The following is a 20,096-nucleotide window of genomic DNA, read 5'->3' on the forward strand; positions in this document are numbered from 1 at the left end:
CAGGTTGGGAAGGAAACTACACTGTGTTAGAACCGATAAATTGGCGGATTTCTGAGTTTCCGCTGTGTGCCAAGGAAGGCCCTGCCTGGCAGGACGGCTGTACTCCGCAGTCCAAAGGTCAAGACGACTTCAAACATCACACAAAGAGGACAAGGATCGCCGTGCACAGATCGTCGAGACGCAATAGATTCAGTCGTAGTCGGGGTAATGGCCTAGGCTTCTTTTTTTAGTTTTGCGGTTGTTCTCGTATCCTGGTTGTGAGCTGCCCGGCACGGACCGGCGGGCCATTCCGATGCCGCCATGCCTATCATCAGCAACGCCAACCAGGACTTCAGCAGCAACCTGTCTGAAGCCAGCGATGACAGCAGTCTGGACCGCATGTTCCTGGAGATCCCCGAGACGGAGACCATCAAGGTACGACCGGGGTCACGCATGCACGCACGCACGCACGCACGCACGCACGCACGCACGCACGCACTCACACACAAAATGAATTCACGTACTGTATGCACGCACACACAAAAGTTGTATCACTGTGTAGCGACTGTGGCTGAAGAGGTAGAGCAGGTCGTCCAATGATCCATGGGTCGGCGGTTCGAATCCCGGCTCCTCCTGTCTACATGTCGAAGTGTCCTTGGGCAAGACACTGAACCCCAAATTGCTCCTGATGTGCTGGTTGGTACCTTGCATGGCTTCCGCCGCAATCGGTGTATGAATGTGTGTGTGAATGGGTGAAGGTAATGCACAATCTATGTAAAGTGCCTTGGATAAAGGCGCTACTGTATATAAATGCACCATTTACCATTTACCACTTTATTGATCACATGTTGTTCAATGTTCTATTTTCAGTAGAAAGTGTTAAGTTCTGCTTGTGCTCAGGTTTAGGTTTGGGCCTCTGTGGCGTTGGGCAGGTATACTGAGTATATTCTGTATACCTGACGAAGGCCATAAAGGCCCAAACATTGATCACTATTTGGTAATTCATTATTTTGGGAGCATTCCAAACAGTGTGCCTCCTTCCCTTCAGCTTATCTCTTTAATTAGTTTGAGCATGTCGAGCATTTGGGATGTGTGTGCGCGTGCACCTCCTGATAACTGATGTGTGTGTGCGTGCACCTCCTGATAACTTTATCATCCTCACACACAAATGTGCTTCTCTGCCATAATGTCCTTGCTGGTGTCGTCCTGATAATATTTATGCTTTTATTGATTGGGTTTTGAAACGAAGGCAAGACCACTTGTTCCGACTGGCAGGAAGCCCAAACCCAAAGCACGCACGCACGCACACACACATACACACACACGCACACGCACACACACACACACACCATGCAATCAGACCAAAACAGTTGCAGCTGCCTGGTGTTGCTGCAGCCTTGCACTGCGCAGGGTGCCTGGTGTTGCTGCAGCCTTGCACTGCGCAGGGTGCCTGGTAAACAGAGCCTAATAATGTTACACCCTCCTCTCTGACGTGTCTGGAGTTTTAGTTTGGTTAACTGAACAGCAAAGGTGAACAAAGTGAGTGAGTGGTCTTCTTCTCTTGTCTTGAGTTGAAAGACTCAAGGGGAGGACTCAAGGGGAGGGGGAGGGCTGGAATGTCACTGACTGCACTCTGATACATTGCTATTTGTTTTTGAGTGGTGCAACCGTAGGATGCAGCCACTCCAATGCCCAGCTGTGTGTGTGTGTGTGTGTGTGTGTGTGTCCGTGTCCGTGTGTGTAGCTCTGGTCCATAGCTCTAATGCCGTTGCATTTAGAGCTATGTTACAGATGACTTCCGGGGCTCGCATGAATGCAGACCAACCTCTCGTCTTTAGCGTAAATAAAAATAACGTTTTTGTGGAAGCACTCTGAGCCCCCCCACCACACGTATAGAAGGTACATTTTGGTGAAAAAGGGATTCTTTTTCCATCGAAAAAAAAATACTTTTAGTTACTCCACTGCACCCTCTACCGATATTGCCCAGAGAAAACCCTCATACAGAATATTTTTTCAGATAAGTTACCGGTAATTAAATGGTATTCTAATGATCTGTGGCTCCTCCCTCTGCAGGGCGAGTACTATTCTAATGATATGTGGCTCCTCCCTCTGCAGGGCGAGTACTGTTCTAATGATCTGTGGCTCCTCCCTCTGCAGGGCGAGTACTGTTGTAATGATCTGTGGCTCCTCCCCCTGCAGGGCGAGTACTGTTCTAATGATCTGTGGCTCCTCCCCCTGCAGGGCGAGTACTGTTCTAATGATCTGTGGCTCCTCCCCCTGCAGGGCGAGTACTGTTCTAATGATCTGTGGCTCCTCCCCCTGCAGGGCGAGTACTGTTCTAATGATCTGTGGCTCCTCCCCCTGCAGGGCGAGTACTGTTCTAATGATCTGTGGCTCCTCCCCCTGCAGGGCGAGTACTGTTCTAATGATCTGTGGCTCCTCCCTCTGCAGGGCGAGTACTGTTCTAATGATCTGTGGCTCCTCCCCCTGCAGGGCGAGTACTACAAGCGCGCCCAGTTCATCCACCGCCCGGAGGACCTGCTGTCGGTGGACCACGGCCTGCTGGCCGTGATCAACGTGGGCGGCAACCGCTACACGATGCCCTGGAGCACGCTGGAGCAGTTCCCGCTGACGCGGCTGGGCCGCCTGCGCGGCTGCCTGGGCTCGCCCGAGGACATCGCCGGCGTGTGCGACGACTACGACGAGGCGCACCGCGAGTTCTTCTTCGACCGCTCGCCCTCCGCCTTCCGCGTCATCCTCAACTTCCTGGCGGCCGGCAAGCTGCGGATCCTGCGGGAGATGTGCGTGCTGTCGCTGCGCGACGAGCTCACCTACTGGGGCGTGGAGACCACCTACATGGAGCGCTGCTGCAAGCGCAAGTTGTATACACGCATGGAGCAGCTGAACGAGCACGAGCGGCAGGAGGAGGAGCGGCGGCAGCGCATCGCCATGCAGCGCGCCGCGCACCCCGTGGTGGAGACGCGCTACCGCAAGGTGATGACGTGGCTGCAGGACATGGTGGAGAACCCGCAGTCGGGCCTGCCGGGGAAGATCTTCGCCTGCATGTCCGTGGTCATGGTGGCCGTCACCGTCATCAGCCTGTGCATCAGCACCATGCCCGACCTGCGCGAGGAGGAGAACAGGGTGAGTCTATATATATATACACCGCACGTTGTGTGTGTGTGTGTGTGTGTGTGTGTGTGTGGGGGGGGGGGGGAATTGTTGCCTGGTTTATACTTTTTTATGCCCGGTGCCGGTGTTGAGCAGGGCCTACTATAGTCAAAGTCAGAAGTCAAAGTCATACGATTTGTCACACATTGAAATTTCACGCAGTGAAATTTGTTCTCCACATTTGACCCATCTCTTGGAGCGGTGAGCCGCAGCCAAGGAGCGGTGAGCTGCAGCCGTGCCGCGCTCGGGAATCATTTGATTGGTAGATTTGACCCCCCCAATCCAACCTCTTGGATTGGGGGGGGGGCTTGGATACAGTACAGTGGCCATACTGTATCTACCAGTCCATAACTGGATTGGTGTTAACCTCTAACATCTGTGCATGAGTCCCCTGACACACAGTGCACCATTATGGACGGGGAGAATGCAACCCAATAGCATTCCTTCCTCAATGGGATCACTGCAAATTGCCCTTTCTATATGCATGCATACTTATACTTGTAGTCTCGATACAGAAAAGCCGCTGCCCAAACAGGATAGTAAACGAGGCCCGGGAGACCAGAGCTAGGTATGCTTACACACTTCTGCCACATCAGGTTGATGGTGAGCACCGCACTGAACGGTGTCGTGGTCAGGTTGATGGTGAGCACCGCACTGAACGGTGTCGTGGTCAGGTTGATGGTGAGCACCGCACTGAACGGTGTCGTGCATTTATTTACACACCCAGACAGCAATCAATATGAGGTCGACTGCTGGTGGCAACAAACATAACCTACTGTACACTTGATGCTCATTTGGACATTATTATCTTTGGCAATATTACCTGGAAACAAAATGCTGATGCTGTAGTGTGTGTGCGTGCGTGCGACGTGCGTGCGTGCGTGCGTGCGTGTCCCCACGAGTCTAGTAGAGGAAGTAGATGGTGAGAATTACAAATTGTAAATATTGCATTCATAAAATTGGAGTGTGTGTGTGCGTGTGCGTGTGCGTGAGTGCGTGTGTGCGTGCGCGCGCGTGTGCGTGCGTGACTGTGAGTGCATGAGTTTTGTTGTGGGTTTTCTCAGATTCATGTGGTGTATACTGTGTAGACAGCAATTATGTGAAATGGTTCTTTTAATTGTTTGTGAATCAAAACTCTGACAGCCTGCAAGCTCTCTGCCGTCTGCCCACACACACACACACACACACACACACACACACACACACACACACACACACACACACACACACACACACACACACACACACACCATGTGATCCGTGAGCTGTGTCCGTGGCAGCCTGCTATAATGAAGGCTGTCTGTCAGCAAACATTGTGGAATAATGAAGTTGGCTGCAGTGAACAGATCACTCTCTCTCACACAGACTGCAACCATGGCTGCCACGCACGCACACGTGCACGCACGCGCGCATGCACGCACACACGCGCACACAACACATCGTTGCAGTCAAAATGTATTCAATATTATTATTTAGTCACAAGCTCTCTTGTTAATACTTTTCATAGAAAAGTATAGCCGATCTACAATCTACAAGCTGACAACGTGTTTTCGGCACGTTGTCAACTTGTAGATTGGCCATTTTTGCTACTTTTGTATGTGACACTGTATTATGAGGTACCAAAGCCCAGAGTTCGCAAGTACAAGTAAGTCCCAAGTATTTGCGATCGTGTCCCGAGTCACAGTCCCAAGTCAAGACAGGCAAGTTGCAAGTCTTTTTTTGTTTCTAGTCCTAAGCTTCAAGTCACAAGTTGGCATCGGTTCGGTGTCCAGGCAAGTCAAGTATTTGATTTGATTTGAAAAAGTATAAGTCTTAAGTCATCAAATGTGTGACTCGAGTCCAGGTCAAGTCTCAAGTCCAAACTCCAAGTCCATACCTGTGACAAAACCTGGCGATGATGGACATCTCACCGTGCGGTCTAGTAGCAGGGCAACGGTTCTCAAACTATATGGGTCCGCGAATCACGACCTAAAGTGGGGTTGCGGGAAGGAAAGGTGCTGCTGTGGTCGCACGTAAAGTGGGTTGCGGGAAGGGAAGGTGCTGCTGTGGTCGCACGTAAAGTGGGTTGCGGGAAGGGAAGGTGCTGCTGTGGTCGCACGTAAAGTGGGTTGCGGGAAGGGAAGGTGCTGCTGTGGTCGCACGTAAAGTGGGTTGCGGGAAGGGAAGGTGCTGCTGTGGTCGCACGTAAAGTGGGTTGCGGGAAGGGAAGGTGCTGCTGTGGTCGCACGTAAAGTGGGTTGCGGGAAGGGAAGGTGCTGCTGTGGTCGCACGTAAAGTGGGTTGCGGGAAGGGAAGGTGCTGCTGTGGTCGCACGTAAAGTGGGTTGCGGGAAGGGAAGGTGCTGCTGTGGTCGCACGTAAAGTGGGTTGCGGGAAGGGAAGGTGCTGCTGTGGTCGCACGTAAAGTGGGTTGCGGGAAGGGAAGGTGCTGCTGTGGTCGCACGTAAAGTGGGTTGCGGGAAGGGAAGGTGCTGCTGTGGTCGCACGTAAAGTGGGTTGCGGGAAGGGAAGGTGCTGCTGTGGTCGCACGTAAAGTGGGTTGCGGGAAGGGAAGGTGCTGCTGTGGTCGCACGTAAAGTGGGCTGCGGGAAGGGAAGGTGCTGCTGTGGTCGCACGTAAAGTGGGCTGCGGGAAGGGAAGGTGCTGCTGTGGTCGCACGTAAAGTGGGTTGCGGGAAGGGAAGGTGCTGCTGTGGTCGCACGTAAAGTGGGTTGCGGGAAGGGAAGGTGCTGCTGTGGTCGCACGTAAAGTGGGTTGCGGGAAGGGAAGGTGCTGCTGTGGTCGCACGTAAAGTGGGTTGCGGGAAGGGAAGGTGCTGCTGTGGTCGCACGTAAAGTGGGTTGCGGGAAGGGAAGGTGCTGCTGTGGTCGCACGTAAAGTGGGTTGCGGGAAGGGAAGGTGCTGCTGTGGTCGCACGTAAAGTGGGTTGCGGGAAGGGAAGGTGCTGCTGTGGTCGCACGTAAAGTGGGTTGCGGGAAGGGAAGGTGCTGCTGTGGTCGCACGTAAAGTGGGCTGCGGGAAGGGAAGGTGCTGCTGTGGTCGCACGTAAAGTGGGCTGCGGGAAGGGAAGGTGCTGCTGTGGTCGCACGTAAAGTGGGTTGCGGGAAGGGAAGGTGCTGCTGTGGTCGCACGTAAAGTGGGTTGCGGGAAGGGAAGGTGCTGCTGTGGTCGCACGTAAAGTGGGTTGCGGGAAGGGAAGGTGCTGCTGTGGTCGCACGTAAAGTGGGTTGCGGGAAGGGAAGGTGCTGCTGTGGTCGCACGTAAAGTGGGTTGCGGGAAGGGAAGGTGCTGCTGTGGTCGCACGTAAAGTGGGTTGCGGGAAGGGAAGGTGCTGCTGTGGTCGCACGTAAAGTGGGTTGCGGGAAGGGAAGGTGCTGCTGTGGTCGCACGTAAAGTGGGTTGCGGGAAGGGAAGGTGCTGCTGTGGTCGCACGTAAAGTGGGTTGCGGGAAGGGAAGGTGCTGCTGTGGTCGCACGTAAAGTGGGTTGCGGGAAGGGAAGGTGCTGCTGTGGTCACACGTAAAGTGGGTTGCGGGAAGGGAAGGTGCTGCTGTGGTCGCACGTAAAGTGGGTTGTGGGAAGGGAAGGTGCTGCTGTGGTCGCACGTAAAGTGGGTTGCGGGAAGGGAAGGTGCTGCTGTGGTCGCACGTAAAGTGGGTTGCGGGAAGGGAAGGTGCTGCTGTGGTCACACGTAAAGTGGGTTGCGGGAAGGGAAGGTGCTGCTGTGGTCACACGTAAAGTGGGTTGCGGGAAGGGAAGGTGCTGCTGTGGTCGCACGTAAAGTGGGTTGTGGGAAGGGAAGGTGCTGCTGTGGTCGCACGTAAAGTGGGTTGCGGGAAGGGAAGGTGCTGCTGTGGTCGCACGTAAAGTGGGTTGCGGGAAGGGAAGGTGCTGCTGTGGTCGCACGTAAAGTGGGTTGCGGGAAGGGAAGGTGCTGCTGTGGTCGCACGTAAAGTGGGTTGCGGGAAGGGAAGGTGCTGCTGTGGTCGCACGTAAAGTGGGTTGCGGGAAGGGAAGGTGCTGCTGTGGTCGCACGTAAAGTGGGTTGCGGGAAGGGAAGGTGCTGCTGTGGTCGCACGTAAAGTGGGTTGCGGGAAGGGAAGGTGCTGCTGTGGTCGCACGTAAAGTGGGTTGCGGGAAGGGAAGGTGCTGCTGTGGTCGCACGTAAAGTGGGTTGTGGGAAGGGAAGGTGCTGCTGTGGTCGCACGTAAAGTGGGTTGCGGGAAGGGAAGGTGCTGCTGTGGTCGCACGTAAAGTGGGTTGCGGGAAGGGAAGGTGCTGCTGTGGTCGCACGTAAAGTGGGTTGTGGGAAGGGAAGGTGCTGCTGTGGTCGCACGTAAAGTGGGTTGCGGGAAGGGAAGGTGCTGCTGTGGACGCACGTCGGCAACCAACGTGACTCGTGTCAACTCCAACAGCACACACAGACTCGTAATAGGCATAGAACTACTTTACTACTTTATACACTTACTTACTTAGTCCTCTTGCACTTCAGGGCGCGTAGAGCCAACCAAAGCCACCAGGCCTCTCCATCTGGGTCTGTTGTGGGCAAGGTGTTTGTGCCAAAGTCACGTTACATGCTCTAAGGTCCTGGTCTATTACATCCAGCCAGCGGGTGCGGGGGGGCGCCTCTAGGTCGTCTCCAGCCGGCTTGCTGGGGATTGAAGTCCAGGATGGTGCGTGTTGGATGTTCCCCCGGCAGGCGAATGACGTGGCCGTACCAGCGCACTCGCCGCATTTCTGCGAGACGAGATGCTGGGAGCTGTTGGGTTAGCTTTATACACACAGCCTAGTTCTTTAGCAGGAGCTATGTTCGCGTGGCCCTTTGGTCTTTTTGTTACTCCGAGAGGCTGAAATGCATGGAAACAAGTGGAAGCTTACGGGTCAAATTGGTTCCATTTGTACCCACTTTGAGTTGAGCCTTAACACCAGTAAATTGGTGCTGGAGCGGTCCCTGTATCAGCATTTTAGTCATCAAACTGTGATCGAATACTGATCGCGGCGTGACATTGCCGTGCGGGGACTGGGGAGGTCCTGCTGTTTACAGACAATTCGACCAGCAGACTACAGGCCAAACAAATGTGTTTGTCCTCAAAGATTAATCTGAGAGCTGGATTCAATTAACTCTGGTGGTTATTATGGTTCAGTTTACTAATGCGTGTGTATGCAGAAACACTTCTGTTGCTGTTTTTGATATTTTATTGTAGCGTTTTAGTGATCCGAGCTGGAATCAACCCCCGTTCTCTCCCGATCAGCAGACCAGACAGTAACAAGCTGCGTGCGCCAAGACAACTAGCTCACGTGACCAAGTCGTTTTCAGTGGCGCTACAATATTATTCATTCATTTCATTGATCAAATAAAAAGTATGTACAGTACGTACTCCACTGTGACGGGTGGGACAGAGTTTTGCATTCATTATCCTTCAGTCCCTGCTGTTCTGCTCAGACACAGTAAAACTGAGTCAACTCTAACATTGACAGAATGGGAAACTCGCCACTGTCGGGTGGAACATTTTAAAAATGTTATGTCCCCCTAGCTAAATAGTACAGTACGTATCACTGCACAAAAAGCATGGAATACGGATGTGTATATTACAGGAAACTCCCGTTAAACTTTCCAACAAACTCCGTTAAACTCCCGAATTGTACCATCACACCTGTATATTACCGTATATTAACTGTATATGTACCATCACACCTGTATATTACCGTATATTAACTGTATGCCTGCTTGAGGTTTACGGGCAAATCTAGTGCCCATAATTGCCCGTTAACTCCTCTTTTCACGCAGTGTATATGTCTTACTTTGTTGTACAAGTGTGACTCATTAAGGTAGTAAATTGCTTCTATTACAATTGTTTTAAAGTGTAAACATTAAGTAAACAGTAAGTAAAGTAAACATAAGCAAAGTTGTTGTATAGCGCAGTTTCAGTTTTCACTTCGGCGGCAGTAATTTCATGTCCGCATTTCCTAGACTCGCGGTAGGCAGTGTGTAGGAAATGTCCATTCTGGCTCCCAGTGTTGTCCCTGAACACATTCAATGAACCATCGTTCTTGCACCAACTCCTTCATATTGTGGGTGAACGTGAACTGAACGTACTGCATTTCTGCCTGATGAACGTTACAGTGAACGAGCTCATTCTGGGCGTGCGTGAATGTGACTCTCTTACAGTTCACTTCGTTCAAGACTGTGTGCCAGATCTAAACGGGCCTTAAACCATTTAGGCCTGACGTCGAAATTTAAAAACAATCTTCTAAATCCAGTTTTCTGAAATACCTATGTTTCTGTATCAGTGGTGCTCAATATTTCATGTCAAGGACCCCAAAAATTATCTGTGTTTGGCCGCCGACCCCCCATCTGAAAATATGTTGTTCCAGGAACCCCTCAGAAGCAAAGATTTGAGTTAAAAACTCGCTCTGTAACAATATGTATTCAAAGATTTCAGGCACATTTTCACGATTTGTCAAAAATAGCAGATCTACAAGTTCATAGCGCGGCACTCGGTGCCATGCTATGGGCTTGTAGATCTGCTATTTTTCTATAGCTAAAGCATATAGCATAATGCTTTAAAACACCAAAAGGGGTTCCCGCCCAAAATGGGTTAATGTGTAGCGAACAAAACACCAATATCTCCCACTCCTGCTAAAGCATAATATAATAAGCCCAAATCTGACACCAAATTAACATGCACTTTCTCTGGAGCACGCGCACAGCACGTTCGAGTTGTAACGAGTGCGGCTTGTGCGCTCGAAATACCCGACGCGCTTGATCCTGATCCACGCACTGAACATGTCAAGACCCAAAGCACTGAGGTAAACATGTTGTTGCCACCTAACATGTTGTTGCAACCCAAAAATAGCTTCCAATAGTTTGTTATTTTGCATCGAGGAGCACTCGGGTGCTGTAGGCAAAGTAATGCATTCGCCTTACTTGTTTACGTTTTTGCCTCCCCTCAGATGAGCGGCTTTTTGTGTATTATTTGCCTGTATTTTGACCTATTCCAAGGCTGACTCACTCAGACAGTGTATCAGACAGAAGAATACACATCTATTATCTCTGTGTCTGGAAGGTGTTGGGTCTTTTCATCCTCTAGTGTGAATTGAAACATGTCTGCTAGGGGCCTGTATGGCTGCATCCCCCCAGAATCGGTTTTCACGTCACAACATCATGTAACCACCTGCACACACACGTGTGTCCCGACCTCATTCTTCATTTGATTCTTGAGAGACAGCTGAGACACGCGATATTTTCGGCGCGAGGTCGTCTAAACCTGTAGGCGACTAGGCGTACTAGGCTACCACCGTCCACCACACCGCTAAGCTTACACCACCACCACCACCACCACCCGCACTGGGGGGAGAACCAGAGGTCCCTCGTTCTGTCGCCGGTCTCCACAGAAAATTGGGGATCTATCCTCGATCTATGATGAGCCACCAACAATCAATGGGAAATAATGGCAATTCCGTGCATAACAGCAGATGGTATCACCAATATCCATGGCTTGAATACAGCCATGGATACAGTGTTTTGACACTGACATTTGAAAGAGACATGTCTCCAGGCAGAGGACGGCCATGCCAGGAGACATGTCTCCAGGCAGAGGACGGCCATGCCAGGAGACATGTCTCCAGGCAGAGGACGGCCATGCCAGGAGACATGTCTCCAGGCAGAGGACGGCCATGCCAGGAGACATGTCTCCAGGCAGAGGACGGCCCTGCCAGGAGACATGTCTCCTGGCAGGGCCGTCCTCTGCCTGGAGACATGTCTTCAGGATGTCCATCTGTCCGTTCGTCCTTCTGTCCGTGCATGCCTTAAGGCCATTTCAGGATTTATTTATTTTATTTTATTTTATTTTTTCAGAAATGTCCACTGCTGCTTTAAGAACATACTGTATAGAGCGTACCAAAGTCTCCTTGAGGGGTTGTCAACACATGTGCCACGTGGTAGTGGCCGCTATACTTGTTGGCTTGTCTGGTTTGTTTACATTGAGCGACTATCCGGTGTGCTTGTATACGTTCTTTTTTTAAACTGACCTCACAACGGTGCAGACTTGCTCAGTAAATAAGTGCCACAGCAGGTCACGTCGAGGGAATGAGCCAGAAAACGGAATTCGATTTTCAGCTTTCCAGCATGGAGACAGCATCAAGAACCCAGATTGACGAGTTTACAAAGAGACGTAGAATGGCTTGGATCTCGGCTGGACGGCGCACGGGCGCAGAGACATAACGTTCAACAAAGTATCTAAGCACAGCCGTGTTTGTTCACAACATTTTCCTTGTCCTTGTAAGGTATTTGGGCCCGACGTTCTTTCTATCCATCCTGGTGTTGGTTCACTATATGTTGTCGCCAAGAACGAGCTCAATATTTACAAAAACATACACACATCGTCACTCTATTCTGAGTGATGTGGGCTAGAGTTTAAAACATACCACCGTCTCTCTATTCTGAGTGATGTGGACTAGAGTTTAAAACATACCACCGTCACTCTATTCTGAGTGATGTGGACTAGAGTTTAAAACATACCACCGTCACTCTATTCTGAGTGATGTGGACTAGAGTTTAAAACACACCACCGTCTCTATTCTGAGTGATGTGGACTAGAGTTTAAAACACACCACCGTCACTCTATTCTGAGTGATGTGGACTAGAGTTTAAAACACACCACCGTCTCTATTCTGAGTGATGTGGACTAGAGTTTAAAACATACCACCGTCACTCTATTCTGAGTGATGTGGACTAGAGTTTAAAACACACCACCGTCACTCTATTCTGAGTGATGTGGACTAGAGTTTAAAACACACCACCGTCTCTATTCTGAGTGATGTGGACTAGAGATTAAAACATACCACCGTCTCTATTCTGAGTGATGTGGACTAGAGTTTAAAACATACCACCGTCACTCTATTCTGAGTGATGTGGACTAGAGTTTAAAACATACCACCGTCACTCTATTCTGAGTGATGTGGACTAGAGTTTAAAACACACCACCGTCTCTATTCTGAGTGATGTGGACTAGAGTTTAAAACACACCACCGTCACTCTATTCTGAGTGATGTGGACTAGAGTTTAAAACACACCACCGTCACTCTATTCTGAGTGATGTGGACTAGAGTTTAAAACAGACCACCGTCTCTATTCTGAGTGATGTGGACTAGAGTTTAAAACATACCACCGTCTCTATTCTGAGTGATGTGGACTAGAGTTTAAAACACACCACCGTCTCTATTCTGAGTGATGTGGACTAGAGTTTAAAACACACCACCGTCTCTATTCTGAGTGATGTGGACTAGAGTTTAAAACACACCACCGTCTCTATTCTGAGTGATGTGGACTAGAGTTTAAAACACACCACCGTCTCTATTCTGAGTGATGTGGACTAGAGTTTAAAACATACCACCGTCTCTATTCTGAGTGATGTGGGCTAGAGTTTAAAACACACCACCGTCTCTATTCTGAGTGATGTGGACTAGAGTTTAAAACATACCACCGTCACTCTATTCTGAGTGATGTGGACTAGAGTTTAAAACATACCACCGTCACTCTATTCTGAGTGATGTGGGCTAGAGTTTAAAACATACCACCGTCTCTATTCTGAGTGATGTGGACTATAGTTTAAAACATACCACCGTCACTCTATTCTGAGTGATGTGGACTAGAGTTTAAAACATACCACCGTCTCTATTCTGAGTGATGTGGACTATAGTTTAAAACATACCACCGTCACTCTATTCTGAGTGATGTGGACTAGAGTTTAAAACATACCACCGTCTCTATTCTGAGTGATGTGGACTAGAGTTTAAAACATACCACTGTCACTCTATTCTGAGTGATGTGGACTAGAGTTTAAAACATACCACCGTCTCTATTCTGAGTGATGTGGACTAGAGTTTAAAACATACCACCGTCTCTATTCTGAGTGATGTGGACTAGAGTTTAAAACATACCACCGTCTCTATTCTGAGTGATGTGGACTAGAGTTTAAAACATACCACCGTCACTCTATTCTGAGTGATGTGGACTAGAGTTAAAAACATACCACCGTCACTCTATTCTGAGTGATGTGGCCTAGAGTTTAAAACATACCACTGACACTCTATTCTGAGTGATGTGGCCTAGAGTTTAAAACATACCACCGTCTCTATTCTGAGTGATGTGGACTAGAGTTTAAAACATACCACCGTCACTCTATTCTGAGTGATGTGGCCTAGAGTTTAAAACATACCACCGTCACTCTATTCTGAGTGATGTGGCCTAGAGTTTAAAACATACCACCGTCACTCTATTCTGAGTGATGTGGACTAGAGTTTAAAACATACCACCGTCTCTATTCTGAGTGATGTGGGCTAGAGTTTAAAACACACCACCGTCACTCTATTCTGAGTGATGTGGACTAGAGTTTAAAACACACCACCGTCACTCTATTCTGAGTGATGTGGGCTAGAGTTTAAAACATACCACCGTCTCTATTCTGAGTGATGTGGACTAGAGTTTAAAACATACCACCGTCTCCATTCTGAGTGATGTGGGCTAGAGTTTAAAACATACCACCGTCTCTATTCTGAGTGATGTGGACTAGAGTTTAAAACATACCACCGTCACTCTATTCTGAGTGATGTGGACTAGAGTTTAAAACACACCACCGTCACTCTATTCTGAGTGATGTGGACTAGAGTTTAAAACATACCACCATCTCTATTCTGAGTGATGTGAGCTAGAGTTTAAAACATACCACCGTCTCTATTCTGAGTGATGTGGACTAGAGTTTAAAACATACCACCGTCTCTATTCTGAGTGATGTGGACTAGAGTTTAAAACAGACCACCGTCACTCTATTCTGAGTGATGTGGACTAGAGTTTAAAACATACCACCGTCACTCTATTCTGAGTGATGTGGACTAGAGTTTAAAACAGACCACCGTCACTCTATTCTGAGTGATGTGGACTAGAGTTTAAAACATACCACCGTCTCTATTCTGAGTGATGTGGGCTAGAGTTTAAAACAGACCACCGTCACTCTATTCTGAGTGATGTGGACTAGAGTTTAAAACACACCACCGTCACTCTATTCTGAGTGATGTGGACTAAAGTTTAAAACATACCACCGTCTCTATTCTGAGTGATGTGAGCTAGAGTTTAAAACACACCACCGTCTCTATTCTGAGTGATGTGGACTAGAGTTTAAAACACACCACCGTCTCTATTCTGAGTGATGTGGACTAGAGTTTAAAACATACCACCGTCTCTATTCTGAGTGATGTGGACTAGAGTTTAAAACATACCACCGTCTCTATTCTGAGTGATGTGGGCTAGAGTTTAAAACAGACCACCGTCACTCTATTCTGAGTGATGTGGACTAGAGTTTAAAACACACCACCGTCACTCTATTCTGAGTGATGTGGACTAGAGTTTAAAACAGACCACCGTCACTCTATTCTGAGTGATGTGGACTAGAGTTTAAAACATACCACCGTCTCTATTCTGAGTGATGTGGGCTAGAGTTTAAAACAGACCACCGTCACTCTATTCTGAGTGATGTGGACTAGAGTTTAAAACATACCACCGTCACTCTATTCTGAGTGATGTGGGCTAGAGTTTAAAACACACCACCGTCTCTATTCTGAGTGATGTGGACTAGAGTTTAAAACACACCACCGTCTCTATTCTGAGTGATGTGGACTAGAGTTTAAAACACACCACCGTCACTCTATTCTGAGTGATGTGGACTAGAGTTTAAAACATACCACCGTCTCTATTCTGAGTGATGTGGACTAGAGTTTAAAACACACCACCGTCACTCTATTCTGAGTGATGTGGACTAGAGTTTAAAACATACCACCGTCACTCTATTCTGAGTGATGTGGACTAGAGTTTAAAACATACCACCGTCTCTATTCTGAGTGATGTGGGCTAGAGTTTAAAACATACCACCATCTCTATTCTGAGTGATGTGGACTAGAGTTTAAAACAGACCACCGTCACTCTATTCTGAGTGATGTGGACTAGAGTTTAAAACATACCACCGTCACTCTATTCTGAGTGATGTGGACTAGAGATTAAAACACACCACCGTCTCTATTCTGAGTGATGTGGACTAGAGTTTAAAACATACCACCGTCTCTATTCTGAGTGATGTGGACTAGAGTTTAAAACATACCACCGTCTCTATTCTGAGTGATGTGGGCTAGAGTTTAAAACACACCACCGTCTCTATTCTGAGTGATGTGGACTAGAGTTTAAAACACACCACCGTCTCTATTCTGAGTGATGAGGACTAGAGTTTAAAACACACCACCGTCTCTATTCTGAGTGATGTGGACTAGAGTTTAAAACACACCACCGTCTCTATTCTGAGTGATGTGGACTAGAGTTTAAAACACACCACCGTCACTCTATTCTGAGTGATGTGGACTAGAGTTTAAAACATACCACCGTCTCTATTCTGAGTGATGTGGACTAGAGTTTAAAACACACCACCGTCACTCTATTCTGAGTGATGTGGACTAGAGTTTAAAACACACCACCGTCTCTATTCTGAGTGATGAGGACTAGAGTTTAAAACACACCACCGTCTCTATTCTGAGTGATGTGGACTAGAGTTTAAAACATACCACCGTCTCTATTCTGAGTGATGTGGACTAGAGTTTAAAACACACCACCGTCTCTATTCTGAGTGATGTGGACTAGAGTTTAAAACACACCACCGTCTCTCTATTCTGAGTGATGTGGACTAGAGTTTAAAACACACCACCGTCACTCTATTCTGAGTGATGTGGACTAGAGTTTAAAACCTCTTGAGCCCCATTGCCCCCGCCGGCGGGGGCAGCGGCCGTCTCAGCGGGTAAATGGAGACCCAATTGGTCTCCGGTTCCAACTCCGATGTTTTTAATTTCCCCCCTGGACCCCCCTGGGGTTTAAGAGGTTAAAGCCGCTATCTTTTCAGACTCCGCCCCCCTCTTGGTGACGTACATGTTTTTACACCCTATATTGCAGCACATTCAACTTGTTCCCTCTATTAATCATTGATGAATGATGTAGTTCAAATGTGCAATTGTGGGCACATAAAAAAATGGTGAAGAAGAAGTTTAAGAAATATATACTAGGCTTACCTTCACAACACCGTCCGACGTGCCTGCGGAAGGCCACCTGTCATCCGTCTCTCAAGGCAAGCTTAGTGTCCTTGCTTGAGGGTTTGTATAAATTACCATGACACTTATCCCCTTGTAAGATATGGAATTACAGTAGGTACAGTCAGTACATGCCCACAAGCAAGGACTGGGCTTCACAGAGTACTGGATCATGGTCAAAATTGTCCAGATTCCAGTTGCAATAAATCAAACGTATCTCTGATATAATCACGATGGCTCCGGCTGGTCTGAGGCCTTATAGTATCAGATTTGGATCCTAAACCCACAACACAAACGGTCGTGAGGGTTTTACCATCAAAATCTGTCCCATGTCCATGCGGTCACCTGCCGTGTTCTGCTCAGCCCGTTGCAATTCCGGAAATTCAGTTGTCATGGCCAACTCGGGGTTAACCAAGTAAACCCTAAAGGGACACTTCACCCTTTTTGCTAAAAATATATATGTTAATGGCGTTTAGAAGATTTAGAACACTTTCCTGGGGGTCTTTATGTGTGTAATGTGTGGTTTTATATATTTTAGATTTTAGCAGTGAGCCCAGTTTCTCTGATGTCATGGACACTGGGCTCACTTACTTCCTGGGCTACATGTTGTCTCAGTAAGACAGCCCTCCCCCTCTCCACAAGGAGGAGCAATGCACCAAAGCATTATGGGAATTGTAGTCCAGGAATACATATATATCTTCATTGAAAAACAACAATGCACTTTTCAAGCATTTTCCAGATTTCCAACATGAATATCTCAACAGCAATGTGACACGTTAGATCAGGGATGTCAAACTCAAATACACAGTGGGCCAAATTAAAGAAATTGGTCGAGGTCGAGGGCCGGACTGTGTTTCAACACACGGGCACCGCGGTCATGAGGACGTCCCAGGCAAACAGCAAAAAAGTAAATGCATTTAAAACTGAAAATGCATTATTATTAAGCTCAGTTTCCTGTTCTATGATCCTCACCAAGCACTGCTTTCATAGTATGTGATATGTGCCAATGCACTCGCAGTGAATTGGACTTATGGTGGTCCGTGCAATACTGTATACCAGAGGGCCAGTTCTAATACTAATTAAATATCATCCCGCGGGCCAAAGATAATTCATTCACGGGCCTGATTTGGCCCCCGGGCCTTGAGTTTGACATATATGCGTTAGATAGACCATTTTAGCTATTTTTAAAAGTAGGGCTTAAAGTGGTTAAGCCTTCATGTGTTAAGTGGGAATTTCCTCCAGTAATGGACCTTGGGTTGAATCTCTACGACGTTCACATGGGGAGTTCTGCCCTGTGTGTGAGAGTCAATAGAAGCACTGAAGCTCTATGGGAGAAATCAAGCGCTCCTCCTCGGGGGACCAATAGAGCTGGCAGTCTTCCCCCTCTCATCACAGCGCCATATTGATCCCTGGCAGGAGAGGCAGACAACGCACAGTCTGAGGAAAGAGAAGGCAGACTTTTGGTGAAGCTTGTGGAGCAAAATTGTTTTTGTCCACTGTGTGCAATGACGCGTGGGTTTGTGGGGTTTTTTTGTCTCTCTTACTATAAGTTGTCTGTCTGTGAGTCTGCCTGGGCAAATATCCCACTGGACATGCCCGATAACAGAGCAAATCGGCTGCTATACTGTAGTGTAGGTAATAGTTTCTGTTGTGTGTGTGTGACCTCAGACCAGACAAATGTTACTCGATCGGTGAGTGAGAGTGAGAGAGAGTGTCAGGGAGAGAGAGAGAGGTTGGGAGAGAGGGTGAGGGAAGGAGAGAGGGAGACAGAGAGAGTCTATTTCATGCATGCAATAACCTCGCCAATCTCTAGTTGGTGCTTTGCGGTCCTCGTGACCGGTGCCCATGTGTTGGTTCCCACAGCACCAGTTTGCTGGCTGGCAGCTCCTGGTGTCTTTGGCAGTGTCCTGCGAGTCTCATTCTCCTGGCTGCTATTTTGTCGCTCACCCTGAGTATTCCAGCATACAGATTCTCGTCGGTAACATGTGTATACTTCAGCATTGGCATGTGTACTTCAGCATTATTGGCATGTGTACTTGCCAATGTATGGGTACCAAAACCTGATGCTGATTATTCGACACGTCTCAAAGCAACAGTGCAACAACCCGGGCAAAGTATTTTTCTATACATTCCACAAATGTGTGTGTCTGTGCATCTGTCCTGTCTTTTACTGTGATTACTGTTACTGGTCCTTGTTTAACCCTAATGCGTTACTGTACTGTACCTGTACGGTACTTGTTTAACCGTAATGCGTGTGGTCTACCGTCTACAACAGGGGTGCCCGCACTTTTTTGACTTGAGATCTACTTTCAAACTGACCAGCTCAACAAGATCTACCCACCCAAAAAATATTATCCCATTGCTGAAAATGTACCTGAAGGGGCTTTGGAATAGAGGCGCTTACATAATAAGACAGACACACTCGGAATGGGAAATGGAGGGGGAAATGGAATTGGTATTGTTTTTGTTTTGTATAACTTTTAAATGGTACTGATATTTGTGAACAGCCACACTTGCATTGTGGGTTTGAGCTATTTGATGTCAATCAAGGAAGTCACCTTAATTCAAGTGGCCTTTTTTCCTTTAAAAGAAATATTAGGGCCATCGTGTGATCTACCTGAACAGCCTTTGTGATCTACTGGTAGATCACGATCTACCTTTTGGGCACCCCTGGTCTACAACAAGGTCTGTCTGTATACAGTAGGTCTGTACTTTTAGGTCCCCAAAAAATAGACCTATCACATTCACAGCAGTTCAATAATGAACTGTCATGATTAGTTCCCCAGCGCACCTTAGTAACTTACTATGGATCTCTAAAGCAGTGGTTCTCAAAGCGGGGTCCCCCAGGGGTCCTTTCATGTGTTCCCCATGCAGCTGAATGATAGACAGGATCCAAATGGACCCTTATTATACGCTTACAGGTCCATTTGGTTCCATTCTGTATACATTCTCAGGGCCCTTTTCCACCTGGGGTTGAACCGTTTCCGTTCTTTGTTTCCTTCCTAATTTTTAACCAAATTAATTCTTTCTTTCTCACCTTTATTTATACTCGGAATACAGTTGAGGGCAAGCCGTCATGTTCAAGGTAGCCGAGGTTGTTGGTTTGGATCTCCTAAAAGTCGGTTCCTGTACTGGAAGAAAAAAATACTTCTTCTTGCCCCGAAGTGGGCACACGTGTCACTAATCAGGTTTCAACTAGGGATGTCCCGATACACTGTTTCCGTTTCCGATCCGATCCCGATACCACAATTTCTGTGTTAGCCGATACCGAATACCGATACCACAGAATAATATATATAATAATTCAAAAAGAAAAAATATCTTATTTTGAAGCCCAACGACCGGGAATAGTGTTTATAGCTATCTAGCTATATATCTGGTGTTGTGTTTATAGCAGACTCCTCACTCAAATGTGCACTTGCAGTTTGAGCAACTCCAAAGCAAACTCCACATGCCCCAACATTTTATTTACCTGCCATAGTGTCGACCCATTACCCCTGTGTCGGATCGGTGGTTAGACTGGCACATTTGCCGATACCGATATGACCAAATAAGGGCCGATCCGATACTTTTCCGATACCGATACAGTATCGGGACATCTCTAGTTTGAAGCTGAATAGTGAAGTTATTTTGGTGGAAAAGGGGCCTCAGAGTTATGGGAGTCCATGGCCTATGTCAGGGCTATTCAACTGGCGCTCCGCGGGCCAAATGCGGCCCGCGGAGCGCCCCCTAGTGGCCCTTGGAATAAAAAATAAATAAAAAAAACGAGCTACTGCTCGTTGACGCTCGTTCTGTCAAATAGGTCTATTCTAAGGTATAGCATACT

The 20,096-nt window shown here is 47.9% G+C and overlaps 1 protein-coding gene across 1 annotated transcript in view; it reads left to right on the forward strand.

The window, feature by feature from the left end:
* Positions 1–268: 268 nt before the first annotated feature.
* kcng4a (potassium voltage-gated channel, subfamily G, member 4a) overlaps positions 269–20,096 on the forward strand; it is a gene marked incomplete at its 3' end in the record, with an annotated part of 42,263 nt that continues 22,435 nt past the window's right edge. The window contains exons 1-2 of the mRNA XM_079501154.1: positions 269–414; positions 2,473–3,123. Of these exons, the coding sequence (XP_079357280.1) occupies positions 301–414; positions 2,473–3,123 (765 nt within the window). The 5' untranslated portion in view covers positions 269–300. The remainder of the gene's footprint in view (positions 415–2,472; positions 3,124–20,096) is intronic.

Source organism: Electrona antarctica, assembly GCF_951216825.1.
Source record: "Electrona antarctica genome assembly, chromosome: 5".
Taxonomy (NCBI): domain Eukaryota; kingdom Metazoa; phylum Chordata; class Actinopteri; order Myctophiformes; family Myctophidae; genus Electrona; species Electrona antarctica.